The 26,826-nt window shown below is 48.8% G+C and overlaps 1 protein-coding gene across 19 annotated transcripts in view; it reads left to right on the top strand.

Annotated features, from left to right (window-relative positions):
* HSPG2 (heparan sulfate proteoglycan 2) overlaps positions 1–26,826 on the top strand; it is a 936,289-nt gene that overhangs the window by 806,990 nt on the left and 102,473 nt on the right. For all 19 annotated transcript variants that reach the window (XM_086921606.1, XM_086921602.1, XM_086921600.1 and 16 more), the window contains one exon: positions 25,970–26,236. In XM_086921606.1, the coding sequence (XP_086777732.1) occupies positions 25,970–26,236 (267 nt within the window). The remainder of the gene's footprint in view (positions 1–25,969; positions 26,237–26,826) is intronic.

The raw sequence follows: 26,826 nt of genomic DNA, 5'->3' as shown, positions 1-26,826 counted from the left end.
AGCTGATGGATATGCAGTGCTGTCATTCACTCTGTCAAATAGTGCCATTAGAGTCTTTGTAACTGCATGAACCTTCCACGAAAAATGAGGATGGTCTCCTGACAAATGCATCCTTTGCCATAAAAATAATATGCACAAGCAGTGCTGGAATGCTATAAGCTGATGAGATTGTAAATGAAGGAAGATCAAATAGGAGTTATAGCTATTTAGTGAGAACATGAAAACATGCACATCTCAGGACACTCATAATATCCCTTGAGAAAAGTTGAAAGGTGGCGCACGTCAAGTGCATGCCAAGCAAATCCAACAACTTGATATATCACTGTGTGTACCTTTTAAAACCAACAATTTTGCGTGAAATCCCATGGAAATTGATTGTTTGTAGCATGTTCTGTTGGAAATTACATTCTCTGAACGCTCCGGCCACCTAGTGTTGGGCACTTACGCTTTTCCTATGTGAAGGAAGAATAACTCTGGGCAACCACAGCCACCACCACAGACCAAGCTGCATTTCCTTAGAAGCCGTGGTGCCAAGAGCCATCCTGTGCTCCGGAAAGGCCTTGAGGCAAGGGTGCTGAGCCTCAAGTTGAAAAGACTCCAGCCAAGCCGCGGAGCTCTGAGCCACTGCTCTTGATACTAAAACCTCCACACCAGACTCGCCACTGAGCAAGCCCCTTGTGCCTATAGAGTTGCCAGATACCCTGGACATAATACAAAGAAAGGTCTACTTATCCAGTATTATGGGTGTCTTTCATAGATTCACATGCCTGAATCATTCCCCGTCGTCGAGACGGGAGCCCCGGTAATAGAAAAGTAATGTCCTATAGACATACATAGAGAAAAATAGGCCTAAGGGCCTTGCCTTAGTAGCCTATCTATGTCCTTTTGTAAAAAGGACCAAACTCCTAAGGGTAGCCAATCAGCTACCACCTCCCTCTAGAACCTTCCTGCCAGGAGCCTCAGTCTCTCAGATTTTCTACCGCACGTTGTGCTAGGGAGTCCCCACCTGAGCTCTCCTCAGGTTTCTTCAATTTCTCTCCTTTTCTTCAAAAAACTTGGATTATACTTCAACTATGACTGAACAACAGAAAAAAGGACTCTTCAGAGCCTGTTCTTCTTGTGGCAAGAAGAGACTGCACGTCGACGACAAGCATGAGACTTGCCTCTACTGCCTCTACCCTGACCATAAAGTAAAAGACTGCAGGGTATGTAGAACATTTTCTGCCAAAACCCTTAAGGATAGAGAAGGAAGATTGCTCCTCTGGTTAAACAGTCTCAAAACCAGAGATGATGATGTGCTCTCCTCGGAGGGCAGTGAAATGGCTTCAGTTTCTTCGAAACTGTCCTTGAAAAGGCCAAGGGAGGCTTCCCCTGGCCATTCAGACGTCCCTCACAAAAAGACTGCTTCAAAGTCTTCTGAGGCAAGATCTGACACGTCTGTGAAGGATGCTACAACCTTCAGAAAGCCATCGCAGTCCACGTCGTCTGCTTCTATGACGTTCTCTTCAAGAAAAACGAGATATGTCTCCACATCGACGACGACAGTCTCGACGACGGTAGCATCGTCAGCCTTGACTTCAACGACGACGACCTCCCACTCGTCGTCGACGGGTAAGCCAATATCGTCGATTATACTTATTAAAAAGCAGCAGTCATTTGTCAAAACTCCGTCGTCATCTATGTTGACAAAAACACCTTCATCGTCGACGAGACTTCAGCCAAGCGCATCGTCGACGAAGACACCGACGACGGTAGGGGCACCGTCGACGGCTACTACGCTGTCGACGACGAAAGTGCCGTCGACGACCACCTCGACGACGGCGAAGGCACCGTCGACGACCACCCCGACGACGGCGAATGCACCGTCGACGACCACGCCGACGACGGCGAAGGCACCGTCGACGACCACGTCGACGAAGACAACGTCGACGGCCGCACCGTCGACGCCCGCTCCGTCGACGACAGCTTCATCGGCGAAGGGGCAGTCGACGCCTGAAAAACGGTCGACGACGATTCCATCGACGGCTCCAACGACGACCTCGTCGACGACGACATCGTCGACGACGACATCGTCGACGCCATGGAAAAAATCGGAGTTAGTTCCATCAAAAAAGGTCACCAAACTCCCTATTACGCCCGATTTAACATCACCCAGTAGGGTTCAAACACTGCTCCCTTCTCGCATACTACAAGATGACGAATCGGACTATGAACAATTCGAACAAGCTACTAGTCCGTCAGATCTCAATGTCAAATGCCAGAGTACTGACGATGACGGGGATGATGTTATTTTTACGGAGGAAACTGATCAGGCTCAAGTACATACTCGAGTCACTCCAATGATCGTATTACCGGCTGAGATAGTCACTGATCTTCAATTCCTGATCACGGACTACAAAAAACGATTCCCAGAATCCTCTACGAACCCTTCAAAAGACAATTCTCAGGAATCTTCCAAACAGCAGAAATCACCAAGGTCAAGACCAGCGCCTTTGGTTCTTCCCCAAGAGAGTGAACAGATTCACAACATCCAATCCTCAGATGAGGACGACGAACCTCCTGAGGAAGGTGAAGTTAGAGATGACCTCTCTCAAAACAGGGATGACGAGGATTACGTTGCTCATTCTCCGGCCACACCGGAACCCAGCACGTCAGATTCTCCACCAGTGGACATCGGTGGATTCCACAATTTAATAGAGAGAGCGGCCACTAGATTTCACATGACAATGGAAACAAAAATAACGGACTGTTTCTTATATGACTTCAAAGATCCTATAAAGAAAGAGGCAAGGTCCATTCCCATAATAGATCACATCTGGGATCAGGGGCTACAACTCATGCAAACACCTGCATCTGTTTCAATAGTGGTCCCTAGACTGGATAAAAAATATAGGGCTCCGTCAACGGCACCCACTTGCTTTAATTCACATCCTAAACCAGATTCGGTCGTCACTCAAGCCGCCCAGAAAAACTCCAGAAACCCATCCTCACCACTGTCCGCACCACCAGACAAAGAGGGCAGGAAATTGGATGGCATAGGCAAACGCTTCTCCACAACGTCAGCCATGACGGTAAAAGTAGCCAACGCCATTGCTCTGCTAGGCAGATACAATAGGCAACTATGGGAAGATATTGCTCCGTATCTCACGCATGTACCTGACAACTTGAAAGATGAGGTCCAGGCACTCCTTCATGAAGGTCAAATGTCAGCATCGGAAATCATAGATTCAGCTGTCGATGTCGCCATGACAGGCTTTAGACAGCTGGCAGGAGCCGCAGTTCTGCGCAGACAAGGATGGCTCAAGGCGACATCCTTCAGACAAGAAGTCCAAACCAAAGTTGTAGATATGCCCTATGACGGTCAACAACTATTTGGAGTAAAAATAGATGAAGCCTTGCAGACGATAAAGAAAGACACCGACACAGCAAGGGCTCTCGGGACTTTACAATTCCGAAACCAGTCCTTTCGAGGGCACAGAGGAAGAGGACAATCCACATACAGAGGATCCTATCAAGGAAAATCCACATACTCATACAATCAAAATCGCCCACAATATCAGCAGCGACAGCAACAACAAAGTCGCCAAACCTCCTACGGGAGATCGAACTTCAGGGGCAAATCCCAAAAGAAAACGGCTGGCGGAAGACAATGACCATTTCCCGCAGCCAGTCCCCTCACCGTCCTGTCCGCTCAAAATTGGAGGCAAATTGACACATTTCCTCCACAATTGGAAATCGATTACGACAGATCGGTGGGTGCTACAATTAATCCAACACGGTCACACCTTAGAATTCAACTCCATCCCACCGTTAACTCCTCCTCACAAACATCATCATCACAAACACCTTCGTATGTTACTAAAGGAAATCTCTTCCATGATAAAAAAGGGAGCAATAGAGCGAGTCCCATCAGCTCAAAAGGGAAAGGGATTTTATTCCCGCTTCTTTTTAATCCAGCAGAAAAAGAAGAAGTGGAGGCCCATTCTGGATCTCAGGGCGCTCAATGGCTTCCTGAAAAGCCAATCATTTCGAATGGTGACTATCCAGGAAATCTTAGGTTCCCTAGAGGAAGGAGACTTTATGACGTCTTTGGACCTGCAAGATGCATATTACCATGTCCCAATACACAGACGACACAAAAAATTCCTACGATTCGAAGTAGCAGGTCTCCACTTCCAATTTTGTGTCCTCCCATTCGGCCTCAAATCAGCGCCACGCATTTTTACAAAATGCCTGGCTCCTGTGGCAGCTTTCCTGAGACAACAAAATCACCAAGTCTTCCCCTACCTGGACGACTGGCTGGTGAAAGCACCGTCTCTCACAGACGCGCAACAGTCTTCCAACGCCTGTCTCGATATTTTCCGGAACCTGGGTTTGACTCTCAACTTCGAGAAATCTACTTTACAACCCACCAAGATCATCACATTCCTGGGGGCCACTATAAACACCATTTCATCCAAAGCTTTCCCGTCTCAAGAAAGAAAACACAAACTGATGTCTCTAGCTACCGCAATATCTTCAAAACAAACCATCAAAGTTCGGATTTTCAAATCTCTTCTAGGGATGATGTCTTCCTGCATACTACTCATCCCTCACTGTCGGCTCAGAATGCGCCCCCTTCAGGAGGCCCTGACCAAACAGTGGACCCAATGTACAGATTCCTTCGAGGATCACATAGTCATCACTCGACAAATATCCGAAACGCTGGATTGGTGGATGAAGAACAAGAACCTATCCAAAGGTCTCACGTTCTTGTTACCAGAAACTCCACACGTCATAACGACGGACGCATCTCTCGAAGGATGGGGTGCAGTCCTTCAAGACTTACAAATCAGCGGCAGATGGTCAGAACAAGAGAAGGCTCTGCATATCAACCTCCTAGAACTACGAGCAGTCCTTCACTCTTTACAGGCATTCCTCCCTCGCATCAAAAACTCAGCAGTGCTCGTGAGGACGGACAACACGACCACAATGCACTACTTAAACAAGCAGGGAGGGACACGCTCGCTGACACTGTCTCGCGAATCACAAAAAATTTGGAACTGGCTACTACTCAACAGCATCACTTTAACATCGGAGTATGTCCCAGGAAAAGACAACGTCATAGCAGACGCTCTCAGCAGACAGAGGTCACTGTCCCACGAATGGGAACTGGACCGACAAGTTCTAGACAACATCTTCTCGGCATGGGGAAAACCGCAAATAGACCTTTTCGCCACCAAGGAGAACAAGAAATGCCACAGCTTCGCAAGTTGGCATCCCCAAAAAAGGTCATTAGGAAATGCATTTTCCATCGCATGGCGCAACGTGTTTGCGTACGCATTTCCGCCATTTCCCCTGATAAGCAGAGTCATCCGGAAAATGAAAATGGAACATTGCACATTGATTCTCATTGCCCCACACTGGCCGAGACAACATTGGTTCGCGGACCTCCGTCGCCTATCGGTCCGACCATCAATCCAACTGCATCAACATCCTTCTCTACTCTCGATGTCCAAAGGCCAGATACTCCACCCGAATCTGAAATCTCTCAGATTATCGGCTTGGCTCCTGAGTACCGAGAATTCTGTCACCTACGCATCCCACAGGAGTGCAAAGAAATCCTAGCTAAAGCAAGAGCAGTTAGCACGAACAAAACTTATTCCTTGAAATGGAAACGCTTTTGTATTTGGTGTAAAGACAACAATATACATCCCTTCAGAATCACTCCAGAGCAGATACTGCCTTATCTACTACATCTAGCTCAAGCAGGTCTTGCGCATGCTTCCATCAGGGTACACCTGGCAGCAATCTCACGCTTCACAAGGACTTCAAAAAGTCCTTCACTATGGTCCGACAGACTGATAAAACAGTTTCTTAAGGGGCTTTACAGATCTTTCCCTAGACCAAGACGAATACCACCAACGTGGCATCTGAATATTGTCCTCAATCAATTAATGAAGCATCCATTTGAACCTATCCATAGGGCTGATATCAAATACATTTCATGGAAAACTGCACTTCTTTTAGCTTTAACATCAGCCAGAAGAGTCAGTGAGTTGCAAGCTCTTTCGATACAGGATCCTTTCTTGCAATTTAGAGAGGACAGAGTCATTTTAAGAACCAACCCCCGTTTCATTCCTAAAGTCCCCTCGGACTTCCATCTAAATGAACCGCTTGTGCTTCGCTCATTCTTCCCGAACCCAAGCACGGTAGCTGAAAGATCTCTTCACTCCCTGGACATTAAGAGATGTCTAAAATTTTATCTGGACAAAACGAAAGATTTCAGAAAGACAAAACAACTTTTCGTTGCCTTCAGCAGGCCAAGAAAAGGCATGCCACTCTCCAAACAAACCATTTCCAGATGGATATCGGCGGCAATTGCATTTTGTCATGACAAAGCCGGACGTCCATTACATTCCACAGTCCGAGCACATTCCACGAGAGCTGTGTCCACATCGGCAGCACTATTCGCTGGAGTACCGATTCTGGACATCTGCAGGGCGGCCACCTGGAAATCGCCGCACACCTTTACCAGACACTACTGCCTGGACACGGAACTGATGCAGGATGCAGCTGTGGGCCAAGCTGTACTTCGACATCTATTCCAGTAAGATGAGCCTTCCTACTTCCCACCGTCCTGCAATGGTATGCACATTTCTTTACTTTACTCTTTATATTACTGATGGTATCTAGTCACATGATATGTTTTATCTCAGACTGTTATATTCCATCGCATATGTGCATAATGTATTGCTTGCTATTCTGATTCAGGCATGTGAATCTATGAAAGACACCCATAATACTGGATAAGAAATGCGTTACTTACCTGTAACAGCAGTTATCCAGTATTGGTGTCTTTCATAGATTCACATGCAACCCTCCCACCTCCCCAGGAAGGTCTCATCTCTCACTACAGAGCATATGTTACGTCTACCTAGCTTGGTGCGTACGAAAATCTGAGAGACTGAGGCTCCTGGCAGGAAGGTTCTAGAGGGAGGTGGTAGCTGATTGGCTACCCTTAGGAGTTTGGTCCTTTTTACAAAAGGACATAGATAGGCTACTAAGGCAAGGCCCTTAGGCCTATTTTTCTCTATGTATGTCTATAGGACATTACTTTTCTATTACCGGGGCTCCCGTCTCGACGACGGGGAATGATTCAGGCATGTGAATCTATGAAAGACACCAATACTGGATAACTGCTGTTACAGGTAAGTAACGCATTTCATCCACCCCAATTGTAGAAAAAAAATCCCGGCTCTTGCTACCACCACAGTAGCCAGACCCACTCCAATTGTCAGAACCCCATTTGGAAATTCACTGAGCAAACAGAAGTTAAAGGGCTCAACCATGGGGGCTGGGGCGTGTACTCCTGATATCCTGGGGCCTGACCTACTATAGGTACTTAGTAACTGGGCCAAGTACTCTCCCTTTCAGCACTTCACTCTCAGTGGCAGCACTGGTCAAGCAGTCCTAAGCTCTTGGAGGGGAAGGCATGTGAGAGGCGTATGCAGGCCCAGGACTCAAAGTACACATAGTAACGGCAATACGATGGCTGTCCAGCCCAAAACCTGCTTTTATGAAAAAATGAATATTTTAATGTGGTTGCACAAAGCATAGAATCAAGACTAAATAATCTCCACAACCCCTTAAGGTCAGCTTGCTAGCTTCATCCTGGGTGAAATATCAGAGTCTCTATGTCCTGTCTAGAGAGGTTTGTACTCTCCATTCTAAACTGGAGGAGACTCCCAGATGTGGCCCCCATGCAACAAAGTCTGTCTCACCGTAAGAGTAAATGTTAGCAGTGTTTAGGTGCTAAGTTTGTGCATGTCCCCTGCAGCCCCAACGGCCTGGAACAATCTTATCTGGCCCGATGGCAGCTGGTAATCCTTTTAGAACCAGGGCTGTCCTTTGCAATCTCTGCTCTCTTGATACGGATGGCCCATGACTTCTCCAGGTCTTGCCCCAATGATGTGTCGGGCTCTTCAATCTTTGGACAGCCCGCATTTGTGGTGTGGGCATTCCTGTCCGGCTCCTGCGGCAATCAGTAAGAGTTTCTCCTGGCTTTCTCTGCACGACAAATCAGGACAGCTGGTCTGATTCACGGTTCACCTCCCTTATTGGTCACACTGGGTTTGATGACTTTGAAGCCTACATGGTTGACTACCTGCACTTCAAGGTGGCCCCCTTCGTGAATGCTTGGAGGTCACCAACTTTGGTGATTACACAGGTTCTGGCCTAACACATGGGTCTTTGACTACAGCAAAACTGAGTGAGCAGCCCACATTCCTGCAACTGTCTCAACCAGACCAGGCCTCTCACTCTTCAATTACTAGCGGTGGGATCCACTCGTCAGGGACTCGCTCCTCTCAGGTGCTCTCCTCATCCTCCAAAGGTCCACTGGTCTTGGCAGATGGAAGGCCGGTGATCCAGGCTTAGGACAAATCGTCTTTTCTTCCTTGGTGATTGCCCTTGGCCAACCACAGAGCCCTGTTACAACAGCTAGAAGTCTTGGCAACTTTCTTTATTCTAATGAACAGTGCTATTAAACAACTTGTGGGCCCCTGCTCTGTCCTTTATAGTCCAACTCCTGACACAAATAGTATTTAATGTTGATCCTTTGGAATTCAGGTTGTGGATGTCCGCTCCTTTGAAGTGCTCTTGCCCCTCACAGGCAGCACTTGTTGCACCCCTTCCCAGTCCATCATGTCCACCTTAACACGAGACAGACCTAGGTCATTGCACACGCATGTTTTGTGTCCACCCATGGCCAGAAATCAATGTAGCTGGGGCATTCAGGCCAAAGGTGTATGTCAGTCACCATGCACTGGACTTTTCCATCTCAGCACATTCTCTTCAAGGAGGCTTGCCGTCAAGGAGTCGAACTACAAGGAACTTGAGGGATACCCCATACCGAAGAAGCCCAAACAACCAGTGCTTGGTCCACTGTCTCCCCCCACCCAGTGAAATCACCATGTAGATCGCGGTCACAAAGGGGTTTGCCCCCTCACATTTTCTGGCTCCAGTCTTTGACCTTGGACTAGATACCCAAGCAATACCTCCTCTGAAGTGGGTCTGCTAAATTGTTCCACAACAAAAAGTCCTGCAGCACCAAACAAAAAAAAGTGCCTGTTCCAATGGACCTGACTGTCCAGGCAGTAATGCTTTGTGAAAGTCTGTAGAGAAGCAGTGGCGACTCCTCCACTAAGGGTGAGAAGCGTCACCCCACTGCTATTCAGCAGTGTAAGAAAAAATATTATGATAACAACTCCATGTTATCATTTTATTTTTTCTTGTTGCGGGTGCAGCAGCTTTGGGAAACAGGCTGGGATGCTCTGCTGAAGGAGCAGGGGAGGAGTGGTTTTCTCTCACTACCTGTGCATGAATGTATGGCCGGCCGTCTTGCTGCGTTGTGATTGGCTCAGGGGAGCCTGGGCGTTTCCTTTGTCCCCTTGTTTCGGCCAGAGGAAGGAGTGGAGAGCTGCGATGAGGAGGATGCAGCGACGCAGACAGGAGGTAAGTTTTAAATTTTTATTCTACCCCCCAGTCCACCACCTCACCCCCCACACCCCCAACCCCCCTGCCAGATGTCCAGGAACGGAACTCCGCATGGTTATTCAGTGGTCTCAACCTTAGCCCTGGTGTACTGAGCACAGAAGCCCTGAGGGTTGCAACTTGGCCTGAACATAGCAGATTTTAATGCAGAGCTCGGTCCTTTGGGAGATGGTTCTATTCTGTACAGCCTTCCCCTTGTTTGTCCTGATATACCCCACGAAGGTTGATTGTCCACCCTTAACTCTTCTGTGCGGTAAAGGTAGAATGACCATTCTTTTTTTGGGTCCAGTTGGTAGAGTTGCTCCTCTTCCTTAGATGGATGTGGCGGAGTGTAATAGGTAGGCAGGGTGATGGGCTGGCCTACATGAAAGGGAGTTGCATATTTTGACAGGAAGGACGCTTTAATGCGAAGAGCCAGTTATTCTGGGTAGATGTTCATGTACAGAGACTTAGATGACAAAGCTTGAAGCTCACTGACCATCCGGGCAGGTGTTATTGCCATGAGGAAGGATGTCTTGATAGTAAGGAGCCTGAGTGAACAGTTGTGCAGTGGCTTGAAAGAAGTGCACATCAGAAAAGTGTGCTCTAGGATAAGGTCCCACTGAGGCATGATGAAGGGTGAAGGTGGGAACATGTGTTGCAGACCTTTAAAAACCTATTTACAACATGGGTTTTGAACAGTGATGGCTGATCTGGCAACTGCAGAAAGAGGTGCTCAAAGTAGACAACTGCTGGTCAAAAGAAAGAATAAAGAAAAGGACTTGAGAGAGGGGAGCAGAAAGAGGGTCAAACGTTTTCTCTGCACACCATGCCACAAACTTGCCCCAACAGCAGGCATATAGTGTCTTGGTAGAGGGATGCCTGGCCTGCAAGATAACAGTGCATATTTGAGGCAGAAGGTCAAACTCTGTCCACTGTCACTACTCATGCCCACACATGAAGGTGGATTTCCTTGAGAACTCTGGGCAGGAGTGGTATGGGCAGAAAGGTATCCGTGACTGGAAAAATCTAGCTCTCCCCTTGCTCACCCAATTACTTACCACCCCCCCTTTTGTGACTCCGGCTGACCCCAATCAGACTTCTTTCAAATACCACGATTGGCTTTTGGACGCACTCAATCAGGCGGTCCCCACTAAGGTAATTTCCCCAAACCGTTCTACCAGATCCGCTGCATGGTTCTCAGAGGAACTTAGACTGCAGAGACAGCACTGCAGGAACCTAGAGAGACATTGGCGAAAACACTATAAAACAAAGCTACAAAGCTGCCATAGCCATATACAAGCGTGCCATAATCTCTCATAAAAGGGATTATTACTTATCCCAAATAGAGCTCGCACATAACTCCTCTAGAAAACTGTTTCAAATAGTAAATATCTTATCCACCCCTCCTTCTGTCTCTGCAATTGAACCATCCCAAGACCTCTGTAACTCTCTAGCCGAGTACTTTACCAACAAAGTCACCAACATTTATACTACCTTTTCCTCATTAACCCGTCCCACAGGCTTTGACCCTCCACTCACTTCTACTCCGGTTACCGGCCCTACTCTTTCTTTGTTTCATCCTGTCCTTCAGGAGACAATCAATAAATATACAGCATTCATTACCTCAGGCTCCCCCCTCGACCCGTGCCCGCCATCGGTACTTAATTCACTCAGTGGACTCATTACACCCCCTCTTACTGAGATTTGCAACTCTATGTTCCTTACAGGTGAGTACCCACAAATTTGGAAGAAAACCATAATTAAACCTCTGTTAAAAAAACCTTCACTGGACCCTGTAGAACTAGCTAGTTACAGACCCATAGCCTGCCTCCCCTTCCCAGCAAAAATCTTTGAAGCACTTATGAATCACCAACTTTCAGACTTCATTGATCAGCACCACTTGCTGGATGATACCCAATTCGGATTTAGAAAGAGCCATGGGACAGAAACAGCACTGATAAAGGCGACTGATGAGATCAGAACTATTCTAGACCACAATGGGGAGGCTGCACTCATATTGCTCGATCTCTCCGCCGCCTTTGACACGGTCGATCACTCCATCTTGATCGACCGTGTCTCAGCTCTGGGGGTCAACAATCTATGCTAATTAAATGGAAGGGGGAGAAGGAAAGTGCTGATCCCTCAGTTTCCTTAGGTAATTACAAATAATCAAGAGGGAGGGATCACTTGTCCTGCGTGAACCAGGGTATGCAGGAGATCGAACAACGGTGTCTCCAAATTAAACCCTCATGCACGTGTAGGGTAGCGTGGTAAGCGGTATATCTTGAGTTCGAGGCATGTGGGCTGCTGAATTCATATCTGTGCATAGATCGCCACCTAGTGTTGGGTCCGGATGATTGCACATTGTTGTCCTGGAAGAGTCTTCGAAGTATCACGAGATAGGTGGCTCCTCCCCTGGACTACAGTGCGCATGGGCATCGCCTCCATCCCCAGATTGTTTTTTTCCGCCATTGGGTTCGGATGTGTTTCGGTTCCCTCTGTCGGAACCGATAGTTGTTCAACTTCGACTCGAGACCAAAAGGTCTTTAGGCTGGGCGTCGGTATAGTTGCGTACGGGTTTCTTTCAGACTCTCAGCCCCGATCTCTTGCTGCCCTTCCACGTGCTTTCGGCGCGGACGGGCCTACACTACACTCTTGCTATGGAGCGAACTCCGTTTAAGAAGTGCCCGGTGTGTAACTCTAAATATTCACACCTCGACGTGCACCCTGTGTGCAATACCTGCTTGTCACCGGATCACCGCGAAGACACCTGCATGGCGTGTTCGAAGTTCCGGAGCAAGAAGACTTTAAAGATTCGTCGGGCCAATAGGCTCCAGGCTCAGTTATCGGCTACGGCGCCCCCACCAGATGACATTTTCCAGGAATCTGTCGAGGGAGAAGACGACGTGCAAGGTTCGGACTCGAATCCCGCATCCGAGGGGGAACCCTACGACGAGGGTGCGGAGAACTTTGACGAAGTCACCGACGAGGTAGGGGACGACGATCAGGCTTTTGCCACGATGGGTGATAGCTCGGAGGAGGAGCATCACCAACCAGACTCAGGGGTTATTACCCTTCATACGGCCCAGGTCGAGGGATCGCCTTCGGGCCTTACCCAAGATCTAACTATGAGTCCTACGTCCCCGCCTCCGGGCCCGGTCACGGACATTTCTGAACCATCACTTACGTCGAAGAAAACGAAAGTGAAACCAACTGGTCACGCACCCTCGGATGCGGAACCGAAAGTGAAAGTTGCGCTGGTGAAGAAGGTTCTGGAGGCGTCAACTTCCAAGAAAACCAAAATGGCCGACTCGAAGAGCCACGCCAAGATGGCCGACCCGAAGCCCTCGGGGTCGGTGCCGAAGGCGAAATCGTCCGACGCGGCTGCGTCGGCTCCGAAAGGGGTTGTGGACCCGAAGTCAGCTCCAAAGAAGCGTCAGGGCGACGACGCGCATGGCCATGGGGCGTCGGCCCCGAAGAAGGCGCATGCGGGTGATCGGGCTCTCGATGCTGAGAAGTCGCTCGAGCCGGTCAAGCCCTCTCCGGCCTTGACGAAGAAGGTGGCGGAATCCCTGCAGCGGATTCGAAAGGACAGTGTGGTTCCCGCGTCGGGCACTGTGGCGCCGAAGCTCACGCCTAAGCCTGCGAAGGAGCAAACGCCTATCCGTTTCACCTTTCCTCCCAAGTCGGCGCCGAAGGCCTTCGCGCCGAAACAGAGTGGACCCTCGAAGGAGGTATTGGCACCGAAAGCTGCCTTGGTGGTGTCGAAGCTTCGACTCCAACCGCTTGCTGAGGAGGAACGTCGTGAGGTAACCATCGACGCCAACACCGGAAAACTGTCGCTCCTCAAAAGGAAGATCACGACGGAGCCGGCGTTGGAACATTTTAAGATCCCTCTCAAAAACAAAAGGGACTCCGAGGACTCTTCGGCTTTGGTGGAACCTGTGTCCCCACAAACCCTGGGGCACTCGCCAACGCATTCCGCCGCAGCCGGTGCGGACGAGGAAGATGCCGAGTACGACTATCCGGCGTACTCGGATCCGGAGGAGGAGCACGTTCCGTGGTCCGCCGGAGGCGACACGGAGGACCCGCAGTCGGGTCAGGACACCCAACATTTTGCGGCCAAGACGTCCCCGACTGAGGACTCGACGGCCTTCAATGCTCTGATAGAGAGAGCTGCTGCTAACCACGACGTCGAGCTGCACTCGGACCCCGTGGATGTGGACTTCTTATTCGACACCTTCTCGGTAGCCGAAAAGTCAGTCAAAACGCTACCGATGCTTAAGGGGGTGCTTAAACATGCAACAGAGGTTTTCAAGGAGCCCACCCGAGCGCGTGTGGTCAACCCTCGCATCGACAGGAAATATAAGGCAGCACCCACGGATCCTACATATATCAGGGGACACTTGCCATTGGACTCCTTGGTTGTTTCCAACGCTCGGAAGAGGGCGAACTCTCAAACTACTTGTGACGCTCCTCCCCCAGACAAAGAGTCCAAGATCTTTGAGGCCTCAGGCAAACGGATTGCTGCACAGGCAGCTAATATCTGGAGAATATCTAACACCCAAGCCTTACTTGCACGTTATGATAGGGCCCATTATGACACATTAGAGGCCATACTGCAACACTTGCCTGACCAATACAAGGAGGCGGGGGAGATGCTGATTCAGGAGGGTAAACTCATTACGAATGCATCCATCAAATGTGCACTGGATGTGGCAGACACAGCCTCCAGGGCTATCAATACCAGTGTGCTGCTTAGACGCCATGCCTGGCTTAGAATTTCGGGGTTCAAACCCGACATCCAAACTACAATACTGAACCAAACAGTGAATCCTGACCACCTGTTCGGCCCTGAGGTGGATGCCACACTGGAGAAAATGAAAAAAGATACGGACACTGCCAAGTCAATGGGGGCTTTACAGAGTCAGCAGTTTCGGAGTGGTTCCTTTCGCCGCTCAAACTCCAGAGGCACCTCAAGGGGACAGGCATCCCAGTCCACCCAATATTACAAGAGTAACACCCAAGCCTCGTATAACAACAAGGGTAGAGGTGGTTACAGAGGCAATAATGTCGAGGGCAGGGGACGTGGCAACAATAGCTCCAGGTCCACCGCCACCAACAAACAGTGACGTCTTGTCACTGCCCCCCGACCATACAACACCGGTCGGGGGGAGACTCCAGCACTTCCTGCCGGCGTGGAAGTCCATCACCACGGACAGGTGGGTGAGGTCTATTATCCAGTACGGGTACTGTCTAGAGCTTACGTCCATTCCACCGGACATACCCCCAAGGAGCCGTCCTATGTCAGGCGAGCACTTGACCTTGTTGCAGCAAGAAGTTCTAGTCATGCTGCAAAAAGGGGCGATAGAACTCGTTCCATTACAAGAGCGGGGAACAGGGGTTTACTCCCTGTATTTTCTGATTCCCAAGAAGGACGGATCCCTCAGGCCGATCCTGGACCTCAGGCCCCTGAACTGGTACATCCTCTCGGAGCACTTCCATATGCTCACGTTGCAGCAGGTGCTTCCCCTGCTTCAACAGGGGGACTTCCTGGCTACGCTAGATCTGAAAGATGCTTACTTTCATATCCCCCTGCATCCTTCCCACAGGAAGTATCTCAGATTCACGCTCTTAGACCAGCATTACCAGTTCAGGGTTCTGCCGTTCGGGGTCACCACGGCACCGAGAGTGTTTACCAAGTGCCTAGCGACTGTGGCTGCGCATCTCCGTCGCCAGCACGTCCACGTCTTTCCCTACTTGGACGACTGGCTCATTCAAGCAAGGACAGAACAGCAGTGCGTCGACCACGTGTCACGCACCATTCATCTCCTGCACGATCTGGGATTCTCTCTGAACTACCCAAAGTCCCATATCCAGCCCGCCCACGTGCGACAGTATCTGGGCGCGACAATAGACACTCTGGCAGCCACTGCGCAGCCAAATTCTGTGAGAATCGCCAGTATCCAGGCGCTGATCCAACGATTCAGACCCCAGCACCCGCTTCCAGCGAAGGTGTTCATGCAGTTGATAGGCATGACGGCCTCCTGCATCTCCATTGTCCCGCACGCGAGACTTCATATGCGTCCGCTTCAGGAGTGCCTTGCACGTCAGTGGACTCAGGCTCATGGGCAACTGACAGACCTAGTGTTGGTGAGCGGTCGGGCATACAACTCTCTGCATTGGTGGAATCCACACAACCTTTGCAAGGGCCGACCATTCCAAGAGCCTGTCCCACAGATTATCCTGACGACGGACGCCTCTCTCCAGGGATGGGGAGCGCATGTCCTCCAGTACACTGTGCAGGGACTATGGACACTACAGCAAAGGAAGATGCACATCAATGTGTTGGAACTGATGGCAATCTTCATGGCCTTGAAGGCGTTCAAAGTACATCTGTGCAACAAGGTCGTGTTGATCCGGACGGACAACATGACGGCCATGTACTACATTCAGAAGCAGGGAGGCACACACTCTCCACAGCTGTCTCATCTGGCTCAGAGCATGTGGAAGTGGGCCATTCAGAGGAACATCTTCCTCATGGCGGAGCATCTCCCGGGCAAGGGCAATCAAATGGCGGATCTGCTCAGCAGGCACAGCCATCAGATGCACGAGTGGGAGATACATCCATCAGTACTCCAACCGTACTTCCGAAGGTGGGGTCATCCAGAGATAGACCTGTTCGCCACAAAGGAGAACGCAAAATGCCAAAGCTTCGCCGCCAGATTCCCACACCCCCAATCACAGGGCAATGCGATGTGGATGAACTGGTCAGGCAGATTTGCGTACGCTTTTCCCCCAGCACCTCTGATACCGCTGGTGGCACGCAAGCTCAGGCAGCACTCGATGACTCTCATCCTGGTTGCTCCAACGTGGGCTCGCCAACCATGGTACACCACGTTTCTCGAACTGTCCGTGGTGCCGCATCAAAGGCTTCATCTCACTCCCAGCCTTCTGACGCAGAGCCATGGCGACATTCAGCACCCAGATCCGCAACAGCTCAACCTGGCGATCTGGCTCCTGAAGTCCTAGAGTTTGGCTACCTCAATCTTCCTCCCGATTGCATGAACATCATTCGGGAGGCAAGGAAGCCCACTACCAGAGCTTGTTATGCGGCTAAATGGAAGAGGTTTGTCATCTACTGTGCTAACCACAATATTGACCCGCTAGATGCTTCCATTCAAAACATCATTTGCTATCTTTTCCACCTGTATCAATGCAATCTGGCATACTCTTCCATCCGCATTCACCTGTCTGCTATGGCAGCATACCTCCAGAATAGACAACACCTGTCACTCTTCAGGGTCCCTGCTATCAAGGCCTTTCTGGAAGGACTCAAAAGGGTCATTCCACCAAGGACCCCACCAGCTCCAGAATGGAACCTCAATGTGGTTCTTACGAGGCTGATGGGTCCTCCATTTGAGCCACTGCACTCTTGTGAGCTTCAGTTTCTGACTTGGAAAGTTGCGTTCTTAGTAGCAATTACTTCCCTACGGAGGGTTAGCGAGCTGCAGGCGCTTACCATCCAAGAACCTTTCTTCCAGGTACATGCTAACAGGGTGGTGCTCCGCACTAACCCTAAATTCCTACCCAAAGTGGTATCCCAATTCCACTTAAACCAGACAATCGAATTGCCGGTGTTTTTCCAAAACCCAGATACGCTGGCGGAGCGCATGCTCCACACCCTTGATGTTAAGAGGGCCTTGATGTATTATGTAGACAGGACAAAAGATTTTCGCAAAACCAAGCAGCTTTTTGTTGCTTTTGCCACTCACCACAAGGGAAACGCTATCTCTAAAGCAGGGATTGCTAGGTGGATAGTGAAATGCATTCAGATCTGTTACGATAAAGCTAAGCGCACTCTCACTATCCCACCGAGGGCCCACTCCACCAGGAAGTTGGGGGCCTCTATGGCTTTCCTAGGTAACATTCCCTTAGAAGATATCTGTAGAGCAGCCACATGGTCTACCACACATACTTTCACTAAACACTACTGTGTAGACGTGCATTCCAAACAACAGGCAGCTGTTGGTCAGGCTGTTCTAAAAACGTTGTTTCAGACTGCTGCAGCTGGCACGGGCGGCCGCCGTTAATGGAGGGACTGCTATGTATTCTATGCACAGATATGAATTCAGCAGCCCACATGCCTCGAACTGCAAATGCTACTTACCAGTATGCATCTGTTCTTGGCATGTAGGGCTGCTGACATTCATATCGCCCACCCTCCTCCCCGGCGCCTGTAGCAGCTGCAGAATTCATTCATTTACATACATATGCTCATAGCATGGTCATCACTCACATTCTTCACTCCATCTCTGCCAATGGCTAAAAACAATCTGGGGATGGAGGCGATGCCCATGCGCACTGTAGTCCAGGGGAGGAGCCACCTATCTCGTGATACTTCGAAGACTCTTCCAGGACAACAATGTGCAATCATCCGGACCCAACACTAGGTGGCGATCTATGCACAGATATGAATGTCAGCAGCCCTACATGCCAAGAACAGATGCATACTGGTAAGTAGCATTTGCATTCTCCGCTTTTCTGACACGTGTGTGCATAATCATCGGGTTTTCGGTATGCAGCCTCCACCAGGAGGATCTTACCCTCGGTAAAAACAGTAGTGACCCAGTGATGTGGAGGGAGTGTAGGACGATAAAAATCACCCGAAGACCCAGTAGTCGGAATTTTATTAAGTCTGGGTTCGGGTGGATCCCATTAGGGGAATGCTCCAGTAGTGTGCGCTCTATTGAAAAAGTTAAGTTTTCAGGACGCACTAGCATTCAAAATAATTTAAAATGGCCAACATGTTTCAGCCCTTTATGCCGTGAATCGGACTTTAGGGCTTTCTTCAGGACCCGTGGTGAAAGGTGATAGTGATGCTCGACTACTATATTTATAGCAAGCAGGTGTGTAGAAAAAAGGGAAATTATCAACCTGTTTCTTTGTTCTCGAGGTCACGATGTACCTATAGTTCAAACATAATGATAAAAGACATACACAGAAAACACAATAAAATACAGAAAAAAGGGGTAAGGGAGACACATAATGTAGTGAATTCACTACTAGACAATGCAGGTTGTTGCAACTTAAAATAGCAATACTTCGTAACCCCCAGTGATTGGCAGTGTCAACTCTCTCTTTCTCCAACAGGCTAGTACATGCAAAAAGTGGTTCATAGACAATGAATCATACTTATATGCAAATATGTAGGGTCCAGAAAATACCCCACTAGTCAGAAGACTATCGTGGTAAGTCGGAAGTGGCAATTATTTGTCACGTGACATGCAGATAATGCTCATTCATAAGTGCAATTTCTACTGTCTTTAGCATGATAATGGTTGCCCCGCGTAGTGAAAATCTTTCATACCGCCGTGCTCTGTGCGCCAGATTCATACCTGCAATGAACAATAGTTACACCTCCTTCTAGTGTGACAAAGGCATATATACTCATATGCAAAATGCGTAGGGATTAGATGATGCCCCGCCACTAAGATGACTATAGTGGTAAATCAAAAAATGTGGCAATCGTTTTTACACTACGCATGCAAGATAGCTCATTCGAAAAGATGTACAATTTTCTACTCTCTTGAGCCTGATAATGATTGCCCCGCGTAGTGAAAAATCTTTCATACCGATGTGCTCTGTTGCCCCTGCGCGCCAAAATCATACCTGAGATGTATATTAGTTACACCTCCTTCGGGTGTGGCAAGGGCTTCGAGGGGGCTAGATAGAAGGAATAACGCAGTGTTAGCGTGGTCAACAATCTAGCCAGAGACCTTATAGCTTCCTTTCTGTCAAACCGCTCCCAATCTGTGAAGCTCGGTACTTTCTACTCGCCCACATCCACACTACCCTGTGGAGTACCCCAGGGATCCTCGCTAAGTCCGACACTATTTAACATCTATGTGTCGGACCTGGCGAGGGTCATAAAAACTTATGGGCTAAATCTGACTACCTACGCAGACGACACCCAATTGGTGTTGGCGGTCCATAAGAATGGTTTGGCAGTTGCATCAAGATTCCAGGAGGCTATGCTAGCCATAGGCTCCTGGATGCTGATGAACTGCCTAAAATTAAATTCGGATAAGACCGAGGTGATGACCTTTGGCAACCTGTCCCCTGTATGGTCTGACATCTGGTGGCCCACTGACTTTGGCCCCCCACCAGCACCGGTTGCCAAGGTCAGGAACCTGGGGGTCATATTCGACACCAAGTTAACATTCATCCATCATGTTAATACAGTGACCTCATCTGCTTTTTTCACCCTCAGAAAAATCAAAAAACTACTTCCCTACTTGCCCCCAGCTGCAGGAAAAACACTGATAGCCACCCTAATATTTTCTAAATTGGACTATTGCAATGCCCTCCTGTTAAATTCCCAACAACAGGTTGTGGATAAATTGCAAGCAGTCCAAAATGCGGCAGCTAGGGCTCTTCTTTCCATTCCCAAATACCAATCTGTTTCGGCGGCCATACGTCAACTGCACTGGCTCAGAGTCAGAAGCCGCATAAAATTCAAGGCCCTCTGTATTGCATATAAGGCCATTCACAACGTAGGTCCTCAATTCCTAATAAATGCCTTCAGAATCTACACCCCCAGCAGGTCTCTCCGCTCGGCATCCAACTTCCTTCTTCCTCTTCCTCGCACCAGAACAGTTGCTTGGGGGGATAGACGTTTCTTGGTAGCCACGGCGAGGCTATGGAACACTCATCCTCTCTACATTAAAACCAGTCCATCCCTTTTAATTTTCCGTAGACAGTTGAAAACATGGCTATTTGACCAATAATTCACTTCATTTATTTTCAGTCAATGTATAATCTTCTGCGCCGAGACACCTTCGGGTATTTGTGCACAATACAAATTTAATAAACATAAACATAAAGGCGTCCAGGAGGCCTGAGCTCCACTCGTGATGAAAAGCGTCTCCGATCGTGAGCCATCTTGGAATCTCCAGCACGCAGAACCACTGAACTTGTGTGTTCTGTGTGGTGGAGAACTGATCTAACCAAGGCTCTCCCTACTGCAGAAAGAGACTTTGCACTGCTTCCAGATTGAAATGCCATTCATGATCTGTCAGGCACTTTTGGCTGAGTTTGTCTGCACTGGCATTTCAGCAATAACCAGGGCCTCTTGATAGAGGATCCAAGACCCAACCCTGCCCTGTTTGTTTCAGTACCACATGGCAGTGGTGTTGTCTGTAAACACCTGCACTAGCCTTTTCCCTTTATGGAGGTTGGAAAGGCTTTCAATGCCTGCCGGATCTACCGGAGCTCCAGAAGTTTGATGTGGAGTTGGGATTCTGCCGGAGACCAGAGACCTGATCTCTTCCTCTCTAATGGCTGCCCATCCCCGGCGACGCATCTGTCACTACTTTCGGATCTGATTGGGGAAGGGAGAGGGTTCTGCCGCTGACCCAGTGATAGGTCTTTAACCACTTCTGCAGATCTTTTGTAGTTCCTTCTGGGATCTGGCCCTGATGCTGCACCCACTGGAGATGCAGAAGCCCATGAGTCCCAGCAGCTCCTGACTGTCTCACCAGAACCTAGGACAGAAGCTCAAACATCAGTATGATAGCCTGAATATTCTGGACTCTGCATTCAGGAGGATAAGCTGGAAACTGCAGTGTCCACAACAGTTCCAATGAAAGGGAGCATCCGAGAAGGAGTCAGGTGTCACTTAGGCATATTGATAGTGAACCCCAGTGGTAGCAGAAGGTCCGCCATAGTCTGGAGGTGGAAGATGACTGCCTGTGCTGAACACACCTTCAACAGCCAGTCATCGAGATAGGGAAAGTCTGGTTCCCTTAATCTATGCAGATAAGCTGCAACCACGCCTTCACCTTGATGAACACCCGAGGCCCTCTAGTGAAGCCAAAGGGGAGCACTGCAAACTTAAAGTGCTGGTAGCCCACTGTGAACAGCAGGTAACATCTGTGGGCAGGCAGAACTGGAATTTGGAAATATGAGTTCTGCAAATACAATGCTACCATACAGTCTTCCAAGTCCAGGGCAGAACAAACGTGAACGAGCATGAGCATTTTGAACTTCTTCTTGAACAAGAAATTGAGAGGGCACAGGTCTAGGATAGGACACGGCCTCCATCTTTCTTGGACAACAGAAAGTAGCGGAAATAGCAACCATGACCTACTTCTAGCATTGGCCCCCTCTCTATGGCTCCCTTGACCAAGAAAGTCATCACTTCCTCGCGAAGTAAGTGGATATGGTCATCTGTCAGCCTGTCGCAAATGAGGGGCAGGAGTGGAGGGGTAGTCACGAAGGGGAGGGAATAGCCTTCCATACAATCTGGAGAACACAGCGGTCTGATGTTTTCAACCTCCAGTGATGCAGGTGATGGCGTATCCCGCCTCTCATTGGTTGCACATGATGGCTGGAGGGCTAACTAAAGAGGTTTGGAGTCTGCTGCTGTCAGGTGGGGGGGTGGATGATGGGGGGGGGGGGAATGATGAGGAGACTGGTTAGACCTCTTGCTGCTCAACCCAAGGGATCTTGGGGGTGGGGGGGTACAGTGTACTCTACCACGTAGCGGCTAGGGAGCTTGTGTGCTGTGGTGACTGGGCGGGTAAGGACGCCACTAGAAACCCCTTCTATGGCCCTGAGAGGATCGAAAGGCAGTATATGTGAAGTAGCATACCCAGGAAAACAGTATGACAACTGGCACAGGTTTAAATGGCAAACAAGACAAAATTAATGATAAAACACTGAATTAGCATAGAACGTAATGGAGGGATGATTTCCTGTCCCTCCACCATATCATAATCTGTATAAACAATGCATATCTGCTAATTGATTTATTCTTAAAATGTTTTATCAATGTGTTAATGATTTTATCCGTGACATTTTTTATGAAATTAATTATCATTAATTTTGTCTTGTTTGCCATTTAAACTTGTGCCAGTTGTCATACTGTTTGCAGGGTATGCTACTTCACATATATTACTTGCCCTGACCCAGGCACTTTATCCACATCAGGGGGTCCTTGTTTTTTCACACATAGGATCGAAAGGCAGACCAGGGTTGGCAGGGGGCCTTGGAAGGGTCCAACGACCTGGCTGTCCCTCCGCTATCTTTGAAGCTCTCCAGCTCCGAGTCTGCCTTGTCTTTGAAGAGATATGCACTATCAAAAGGCATGTCTCTCTCAAAGTGTACCTGGAGAGGGTTGTGCAGTGACAACTTGGATTGGGGGGTCACAAGAGTCTGGCAAACCAAGGATATGGATCCTGTGCGAGCTTTTTTTTTTTTTTTACATTTTTCTGCCTTAATCTGGGCCAGTCGCAAATAGCAGATACATTTCTGGTCAGAAAAGTATCTAAAAGAAGTTGAGTGAATCACTTTTTAAAGCAACATATGAAACCTTGTTAAAGAAAAAACCTTAAAAAAGACAGAGCTCTGCTCCAGGATCCTGTCAGTAGGAGCCGTAAAAATGAGTTAACAAGTCACCTACAGGGAATGATGGGGCACTGGAGTTCAAGGTGCTGTGTCCTATTTTTATTGTTTTCAATGCTGCAGCCAACATTTCCATAGATTTCCCCCTTTCTTACTTTAAAGAGAAGTAAAAAAGAGTTTGTGAAAGACTTTTTTTAAAAGGTCACTTTTTAATCTTCCAGTGACTTTTAAAAGGTTTAAGCATTTTTTCTTCCGAATTTTAAACATATTCAATATAATTGGCAGTATAGCCTGTTTTAACCTGGAAAATTTAACATCTGATAGAGACTACTAGCCACAGATTCCTTAACGTAGAATTATCCCCAGGCGTGAGACTGGATCCAGAAAACTTTTTGCCATAGCATCCCTGCGCCAGGGGGACAGCATCACGCGACTCCGCCCAGGCGTTGTCTGCGTACGTGGTGTCAGCGAGGTCACATAAGCCCCACCCCGGCACGCATGCGTCAGTTTTTTTCCTTTTCTGCGTGCAACACGGATCTGGTTCATGCTCCGGGCCTGTTTGTGCCTTTTCCTTTCACTATTGCGTGTTTGGTGGGAACAGTGTGCGGATGCCTTCGGGCTTTAAGACTTGCTCGACTTGTGGACGCCTGATGTTGGCGATGGACCCTCACGTCATTTGCATGTGGTGCTTGGGGGAACATCACGGCGGCTCTGATTGCGAGGCGTGGCAGCAGTTGAAGCCGAAGTAGCTGCTGGAGCGCCAGATGAAACTTCTCCCGGCTCGCATGTCCAGATCGGCTTCGTCACCTCGATCAGCTTCTGCGGAAGGTTTACGAAGCTGTCCCTCTCCTAAGTCGCAAGAGCATCGCTCACCTGTCGGTAAGTGCTGCAGTTTGTCCCAGAGGGCTGGTCTCCGGCCTGTTGGGGGCGTGGGCTCTCTATGGGTGATGCGGCCCCGCGTATCGTCCCCCCTTCCACCGTTTCCCGGTAAGGGGGCGTCGAGAGCCCAGATGGAGACCTATGCGGCCGGAGCCGGACGGGCGTCGGGTCCTGGATTCTTCTTCGGACACCTCCTCTTCCCCAGAGGTTGGGCTCCTGCTGGTGTCATCCTTGCCAGAGACGGCGTGCCCCAACGTTATAAAAGGACGATTCCTCGCCGCCGCTGTGGTTTTTGCCAGAGGAACCACAGGTCCCCCACTCCTCAGCCCCTCTTCCTCCTTTCCCGACCAGGCCCTTCCCCACTCCGATTGTCTTAGGGGATGGCCGCCTTAGCTTGCAGTCGTTGCCTACGGAGGAGCTGCTTTCCCCACCGCGGGGCCCTACGCAGGCAGGCGTGGCCTTCGCTCACGGTCTGCAAGATGGCGGGGACTGAGAGTTGTGCTTCACCCCGCCTCCCCCACCTGAGGGGTCGGGTTGGCAAAGGTGGGCACACCTCCCTTCCTCACTTGGTTTTCCCGCCGATTCTCCCACCCAAAGTGGGGGTCAACCAGTGGAAGCCAGTTGCTGGAAGCAGCAAAGCACTGGGGTAGGTCACAAAGGCGGCAAGACTTTGGAGCTTCCCCTTCGCGGAGGCTGCCCATCCTGGGGGAGAAGGCTTTGCACCTCTTCCCAGGATGTGCATTGTTGTCAGACCCAGAGAGCAGCAGGGTCTCATCCCAGGCGTTCAGAAACATTTCTCGTGGTGGCATCTGGCGAGCAGCCACTCAGCCTGGACACTAGTGTTAGGTTGTTTTTTCAGATACCCTCTGAAGTGCATTTTTCGTTAAATCCCACAGTGGCATCAGTGTGGGTTTAATGTGCTGAGAAGTTTGATACCAAGCTTCTCAGTAAAGCCATTATGATGCTGTGGAGTTTGTAATGACAAACTCCTAGCACCCTATACTCTTAATAGCATTGCTGCACTTGCAAAGTCTAAGAATTGGCTTAGATACTGTAGGGGTACAGGGCTTATGCACCTGTACCCTCACAACTGGTATAGTGCACCCAGCTAGAGGGGTGGCTGACGTATGCCAGGGAAGTGTGCCATGCAGACTCTTCACTTTGTTATGCACCAAAACACACAGCCTGCAATGGGGGCAGGGGTGTATGCACCTCATAACTTTCAGCTACACCAACTCCACCTACTACCCCTTACTCGTTGGGGGGGTGTGTATGTGTGGTGTTAACATAATCTAAGGTGGAGCCTTTGCCGTGGTACATTGTGAGAGGTGGGGAAAAGGGGGTCACAAAATATTTGAGGACGCAACACTTCTTTGAACAAAAACCTATAACACCCATGCCCAGTAATGGTGTTGAAGATCATGCTTGCATTACAAACTATGGTTTTAAGACTGGACGCAGACTTGGGTTATAGGGGAATGTTGATTGTACACTGATGTATAGTTCCCATTAAGTCTTTTCAGGGGTGCATTTCTTACGCCTTGTTTAGGTGTCGTGGGTAATAGTTAATGGTCCTTGCTGTCCACTTCAGGAGTTTTTTTTCTTCTTAGGAATGCATGACTCTTGGTTTAGTCCAATTGAGACCTCCCTCTTGTTTAGCTAGGAATTAATTACAGTATTGATAGATGTTGCAGTGTTAAGATGTTTCACATCACTTATTTCCCACCAATTCATATTGTGTGATAGACACTTAACATCGATGTTACAACTTTCTTGAAACAAGATTTACACATTCTCTCAGGGAAAATGTTTGTCTGACTTTCTACGTTGTGTATAAACTAAAAGCTCTGAACCAGATGAATAACATAGTGATGGTCTTTCACTGTGAAGACCTGCAGCCACTCCCTAATTTGTAATACAGATAAAAGCAGGTAGTCTTTAACTTTTGGTCTAAGGCTCTTCTAGAAACTCAAAATAACCTGTTAGATAAACAATAGGGAAAGTTCCTCTTTTGGGGTTAAAATAAGGTCAAAACAGAGGAGAGACAGTGTTACGTCAAAACAGAATACGTTGGTCTTGGAATAATGTCTTTGAGTGCTGATCTCTGCTGATACACTGCAAGAAATCTGGTCTAAGCTGCAATCCTGCTTACTTCTCTCTGCTACAGCACTCCCCAAGGTGATGATAAATGTTCGGACTTCGGTGCAGACCGTGCTCGCAGGCAATGCAGTGGAATTTGAATGCTTGGCCATTGGGGACCCTCAGCCCAGTGTTACGTGGAGCAAGGTGGGAACCCGGTTGCCCTCTGATGTGGTCATACAGGGAGGAATGCTGAAGATTGAGCAGGTGAAGCAGTCAGATGCCGGACAGTACCGCTGCACTGCCACCAACGACGTGGGCACTGTCCATTCACAGGTCATCCTTCATGTGCAGTGTGAGTTTCTCAAGTGTATGAAACAAATTTGATTTATAGTTGAGTTGGTAGGTTGTAGCATGATCTCTTAGCCCGTTATATATGAAAAGAATCGCCACTGTCAATAGCATTGTTCTAACATATAATATCTGATTCAATAAACACCTTACTGTCTGTTATGTCATACCTCACTAACCCTAGCTCAGAGGCACTTCTGCATTGGCTTTTGAAGTTTCAGGGTGTGCTGCACTAGCCGAAAGCTTCAGCTAAACAGTACTTGCAGAAAATAAATGGCCAACAGTACAACCAAGAAAATTAGAAGATCTGCGGGTGAAGTGAGGGGCTTGTTCATGCATGGTCTCTATTTATCACTGCTGATTTTGAATCAGTTAAATACTGTCTCTAAGTTGAGTACTGCATTAAACCTAAACACCAGTCCTAATGAAGCATTAATTTCAATTACTTTTTTGAGTATCAGCAAAACTGGGAACTTCTCTGTAGTTGCTGTCGTAACCTCCTGCAGAGCGGAATTAGTGTTGCTAAAAAAAGAAACAGGCTGAGTCCAACACAGTTGCTGTTATGAACACTGTGAGCTCGTGGGCAATGCAGTT

Source organism: Lissotriton vulgaris, chromosome 5 (genome assembly GCF_964263255.1).
Source record: "Lissotriton vulgaris chromosome 5, aLisVul1.2, whole genome shotgun sequence".
In the NCBI taxonomy this organism is placed as follows: Eukaryota; Metazoa; Chordata; class Amphibia; order Caudata; family Salamandridae; genus Lissotriton; species Lissotriton vulgaris.
Note: the sequence above shows the minus strand (reverse complement) of the source record. Positions and strands in the feature narration are given on the sequence as shown.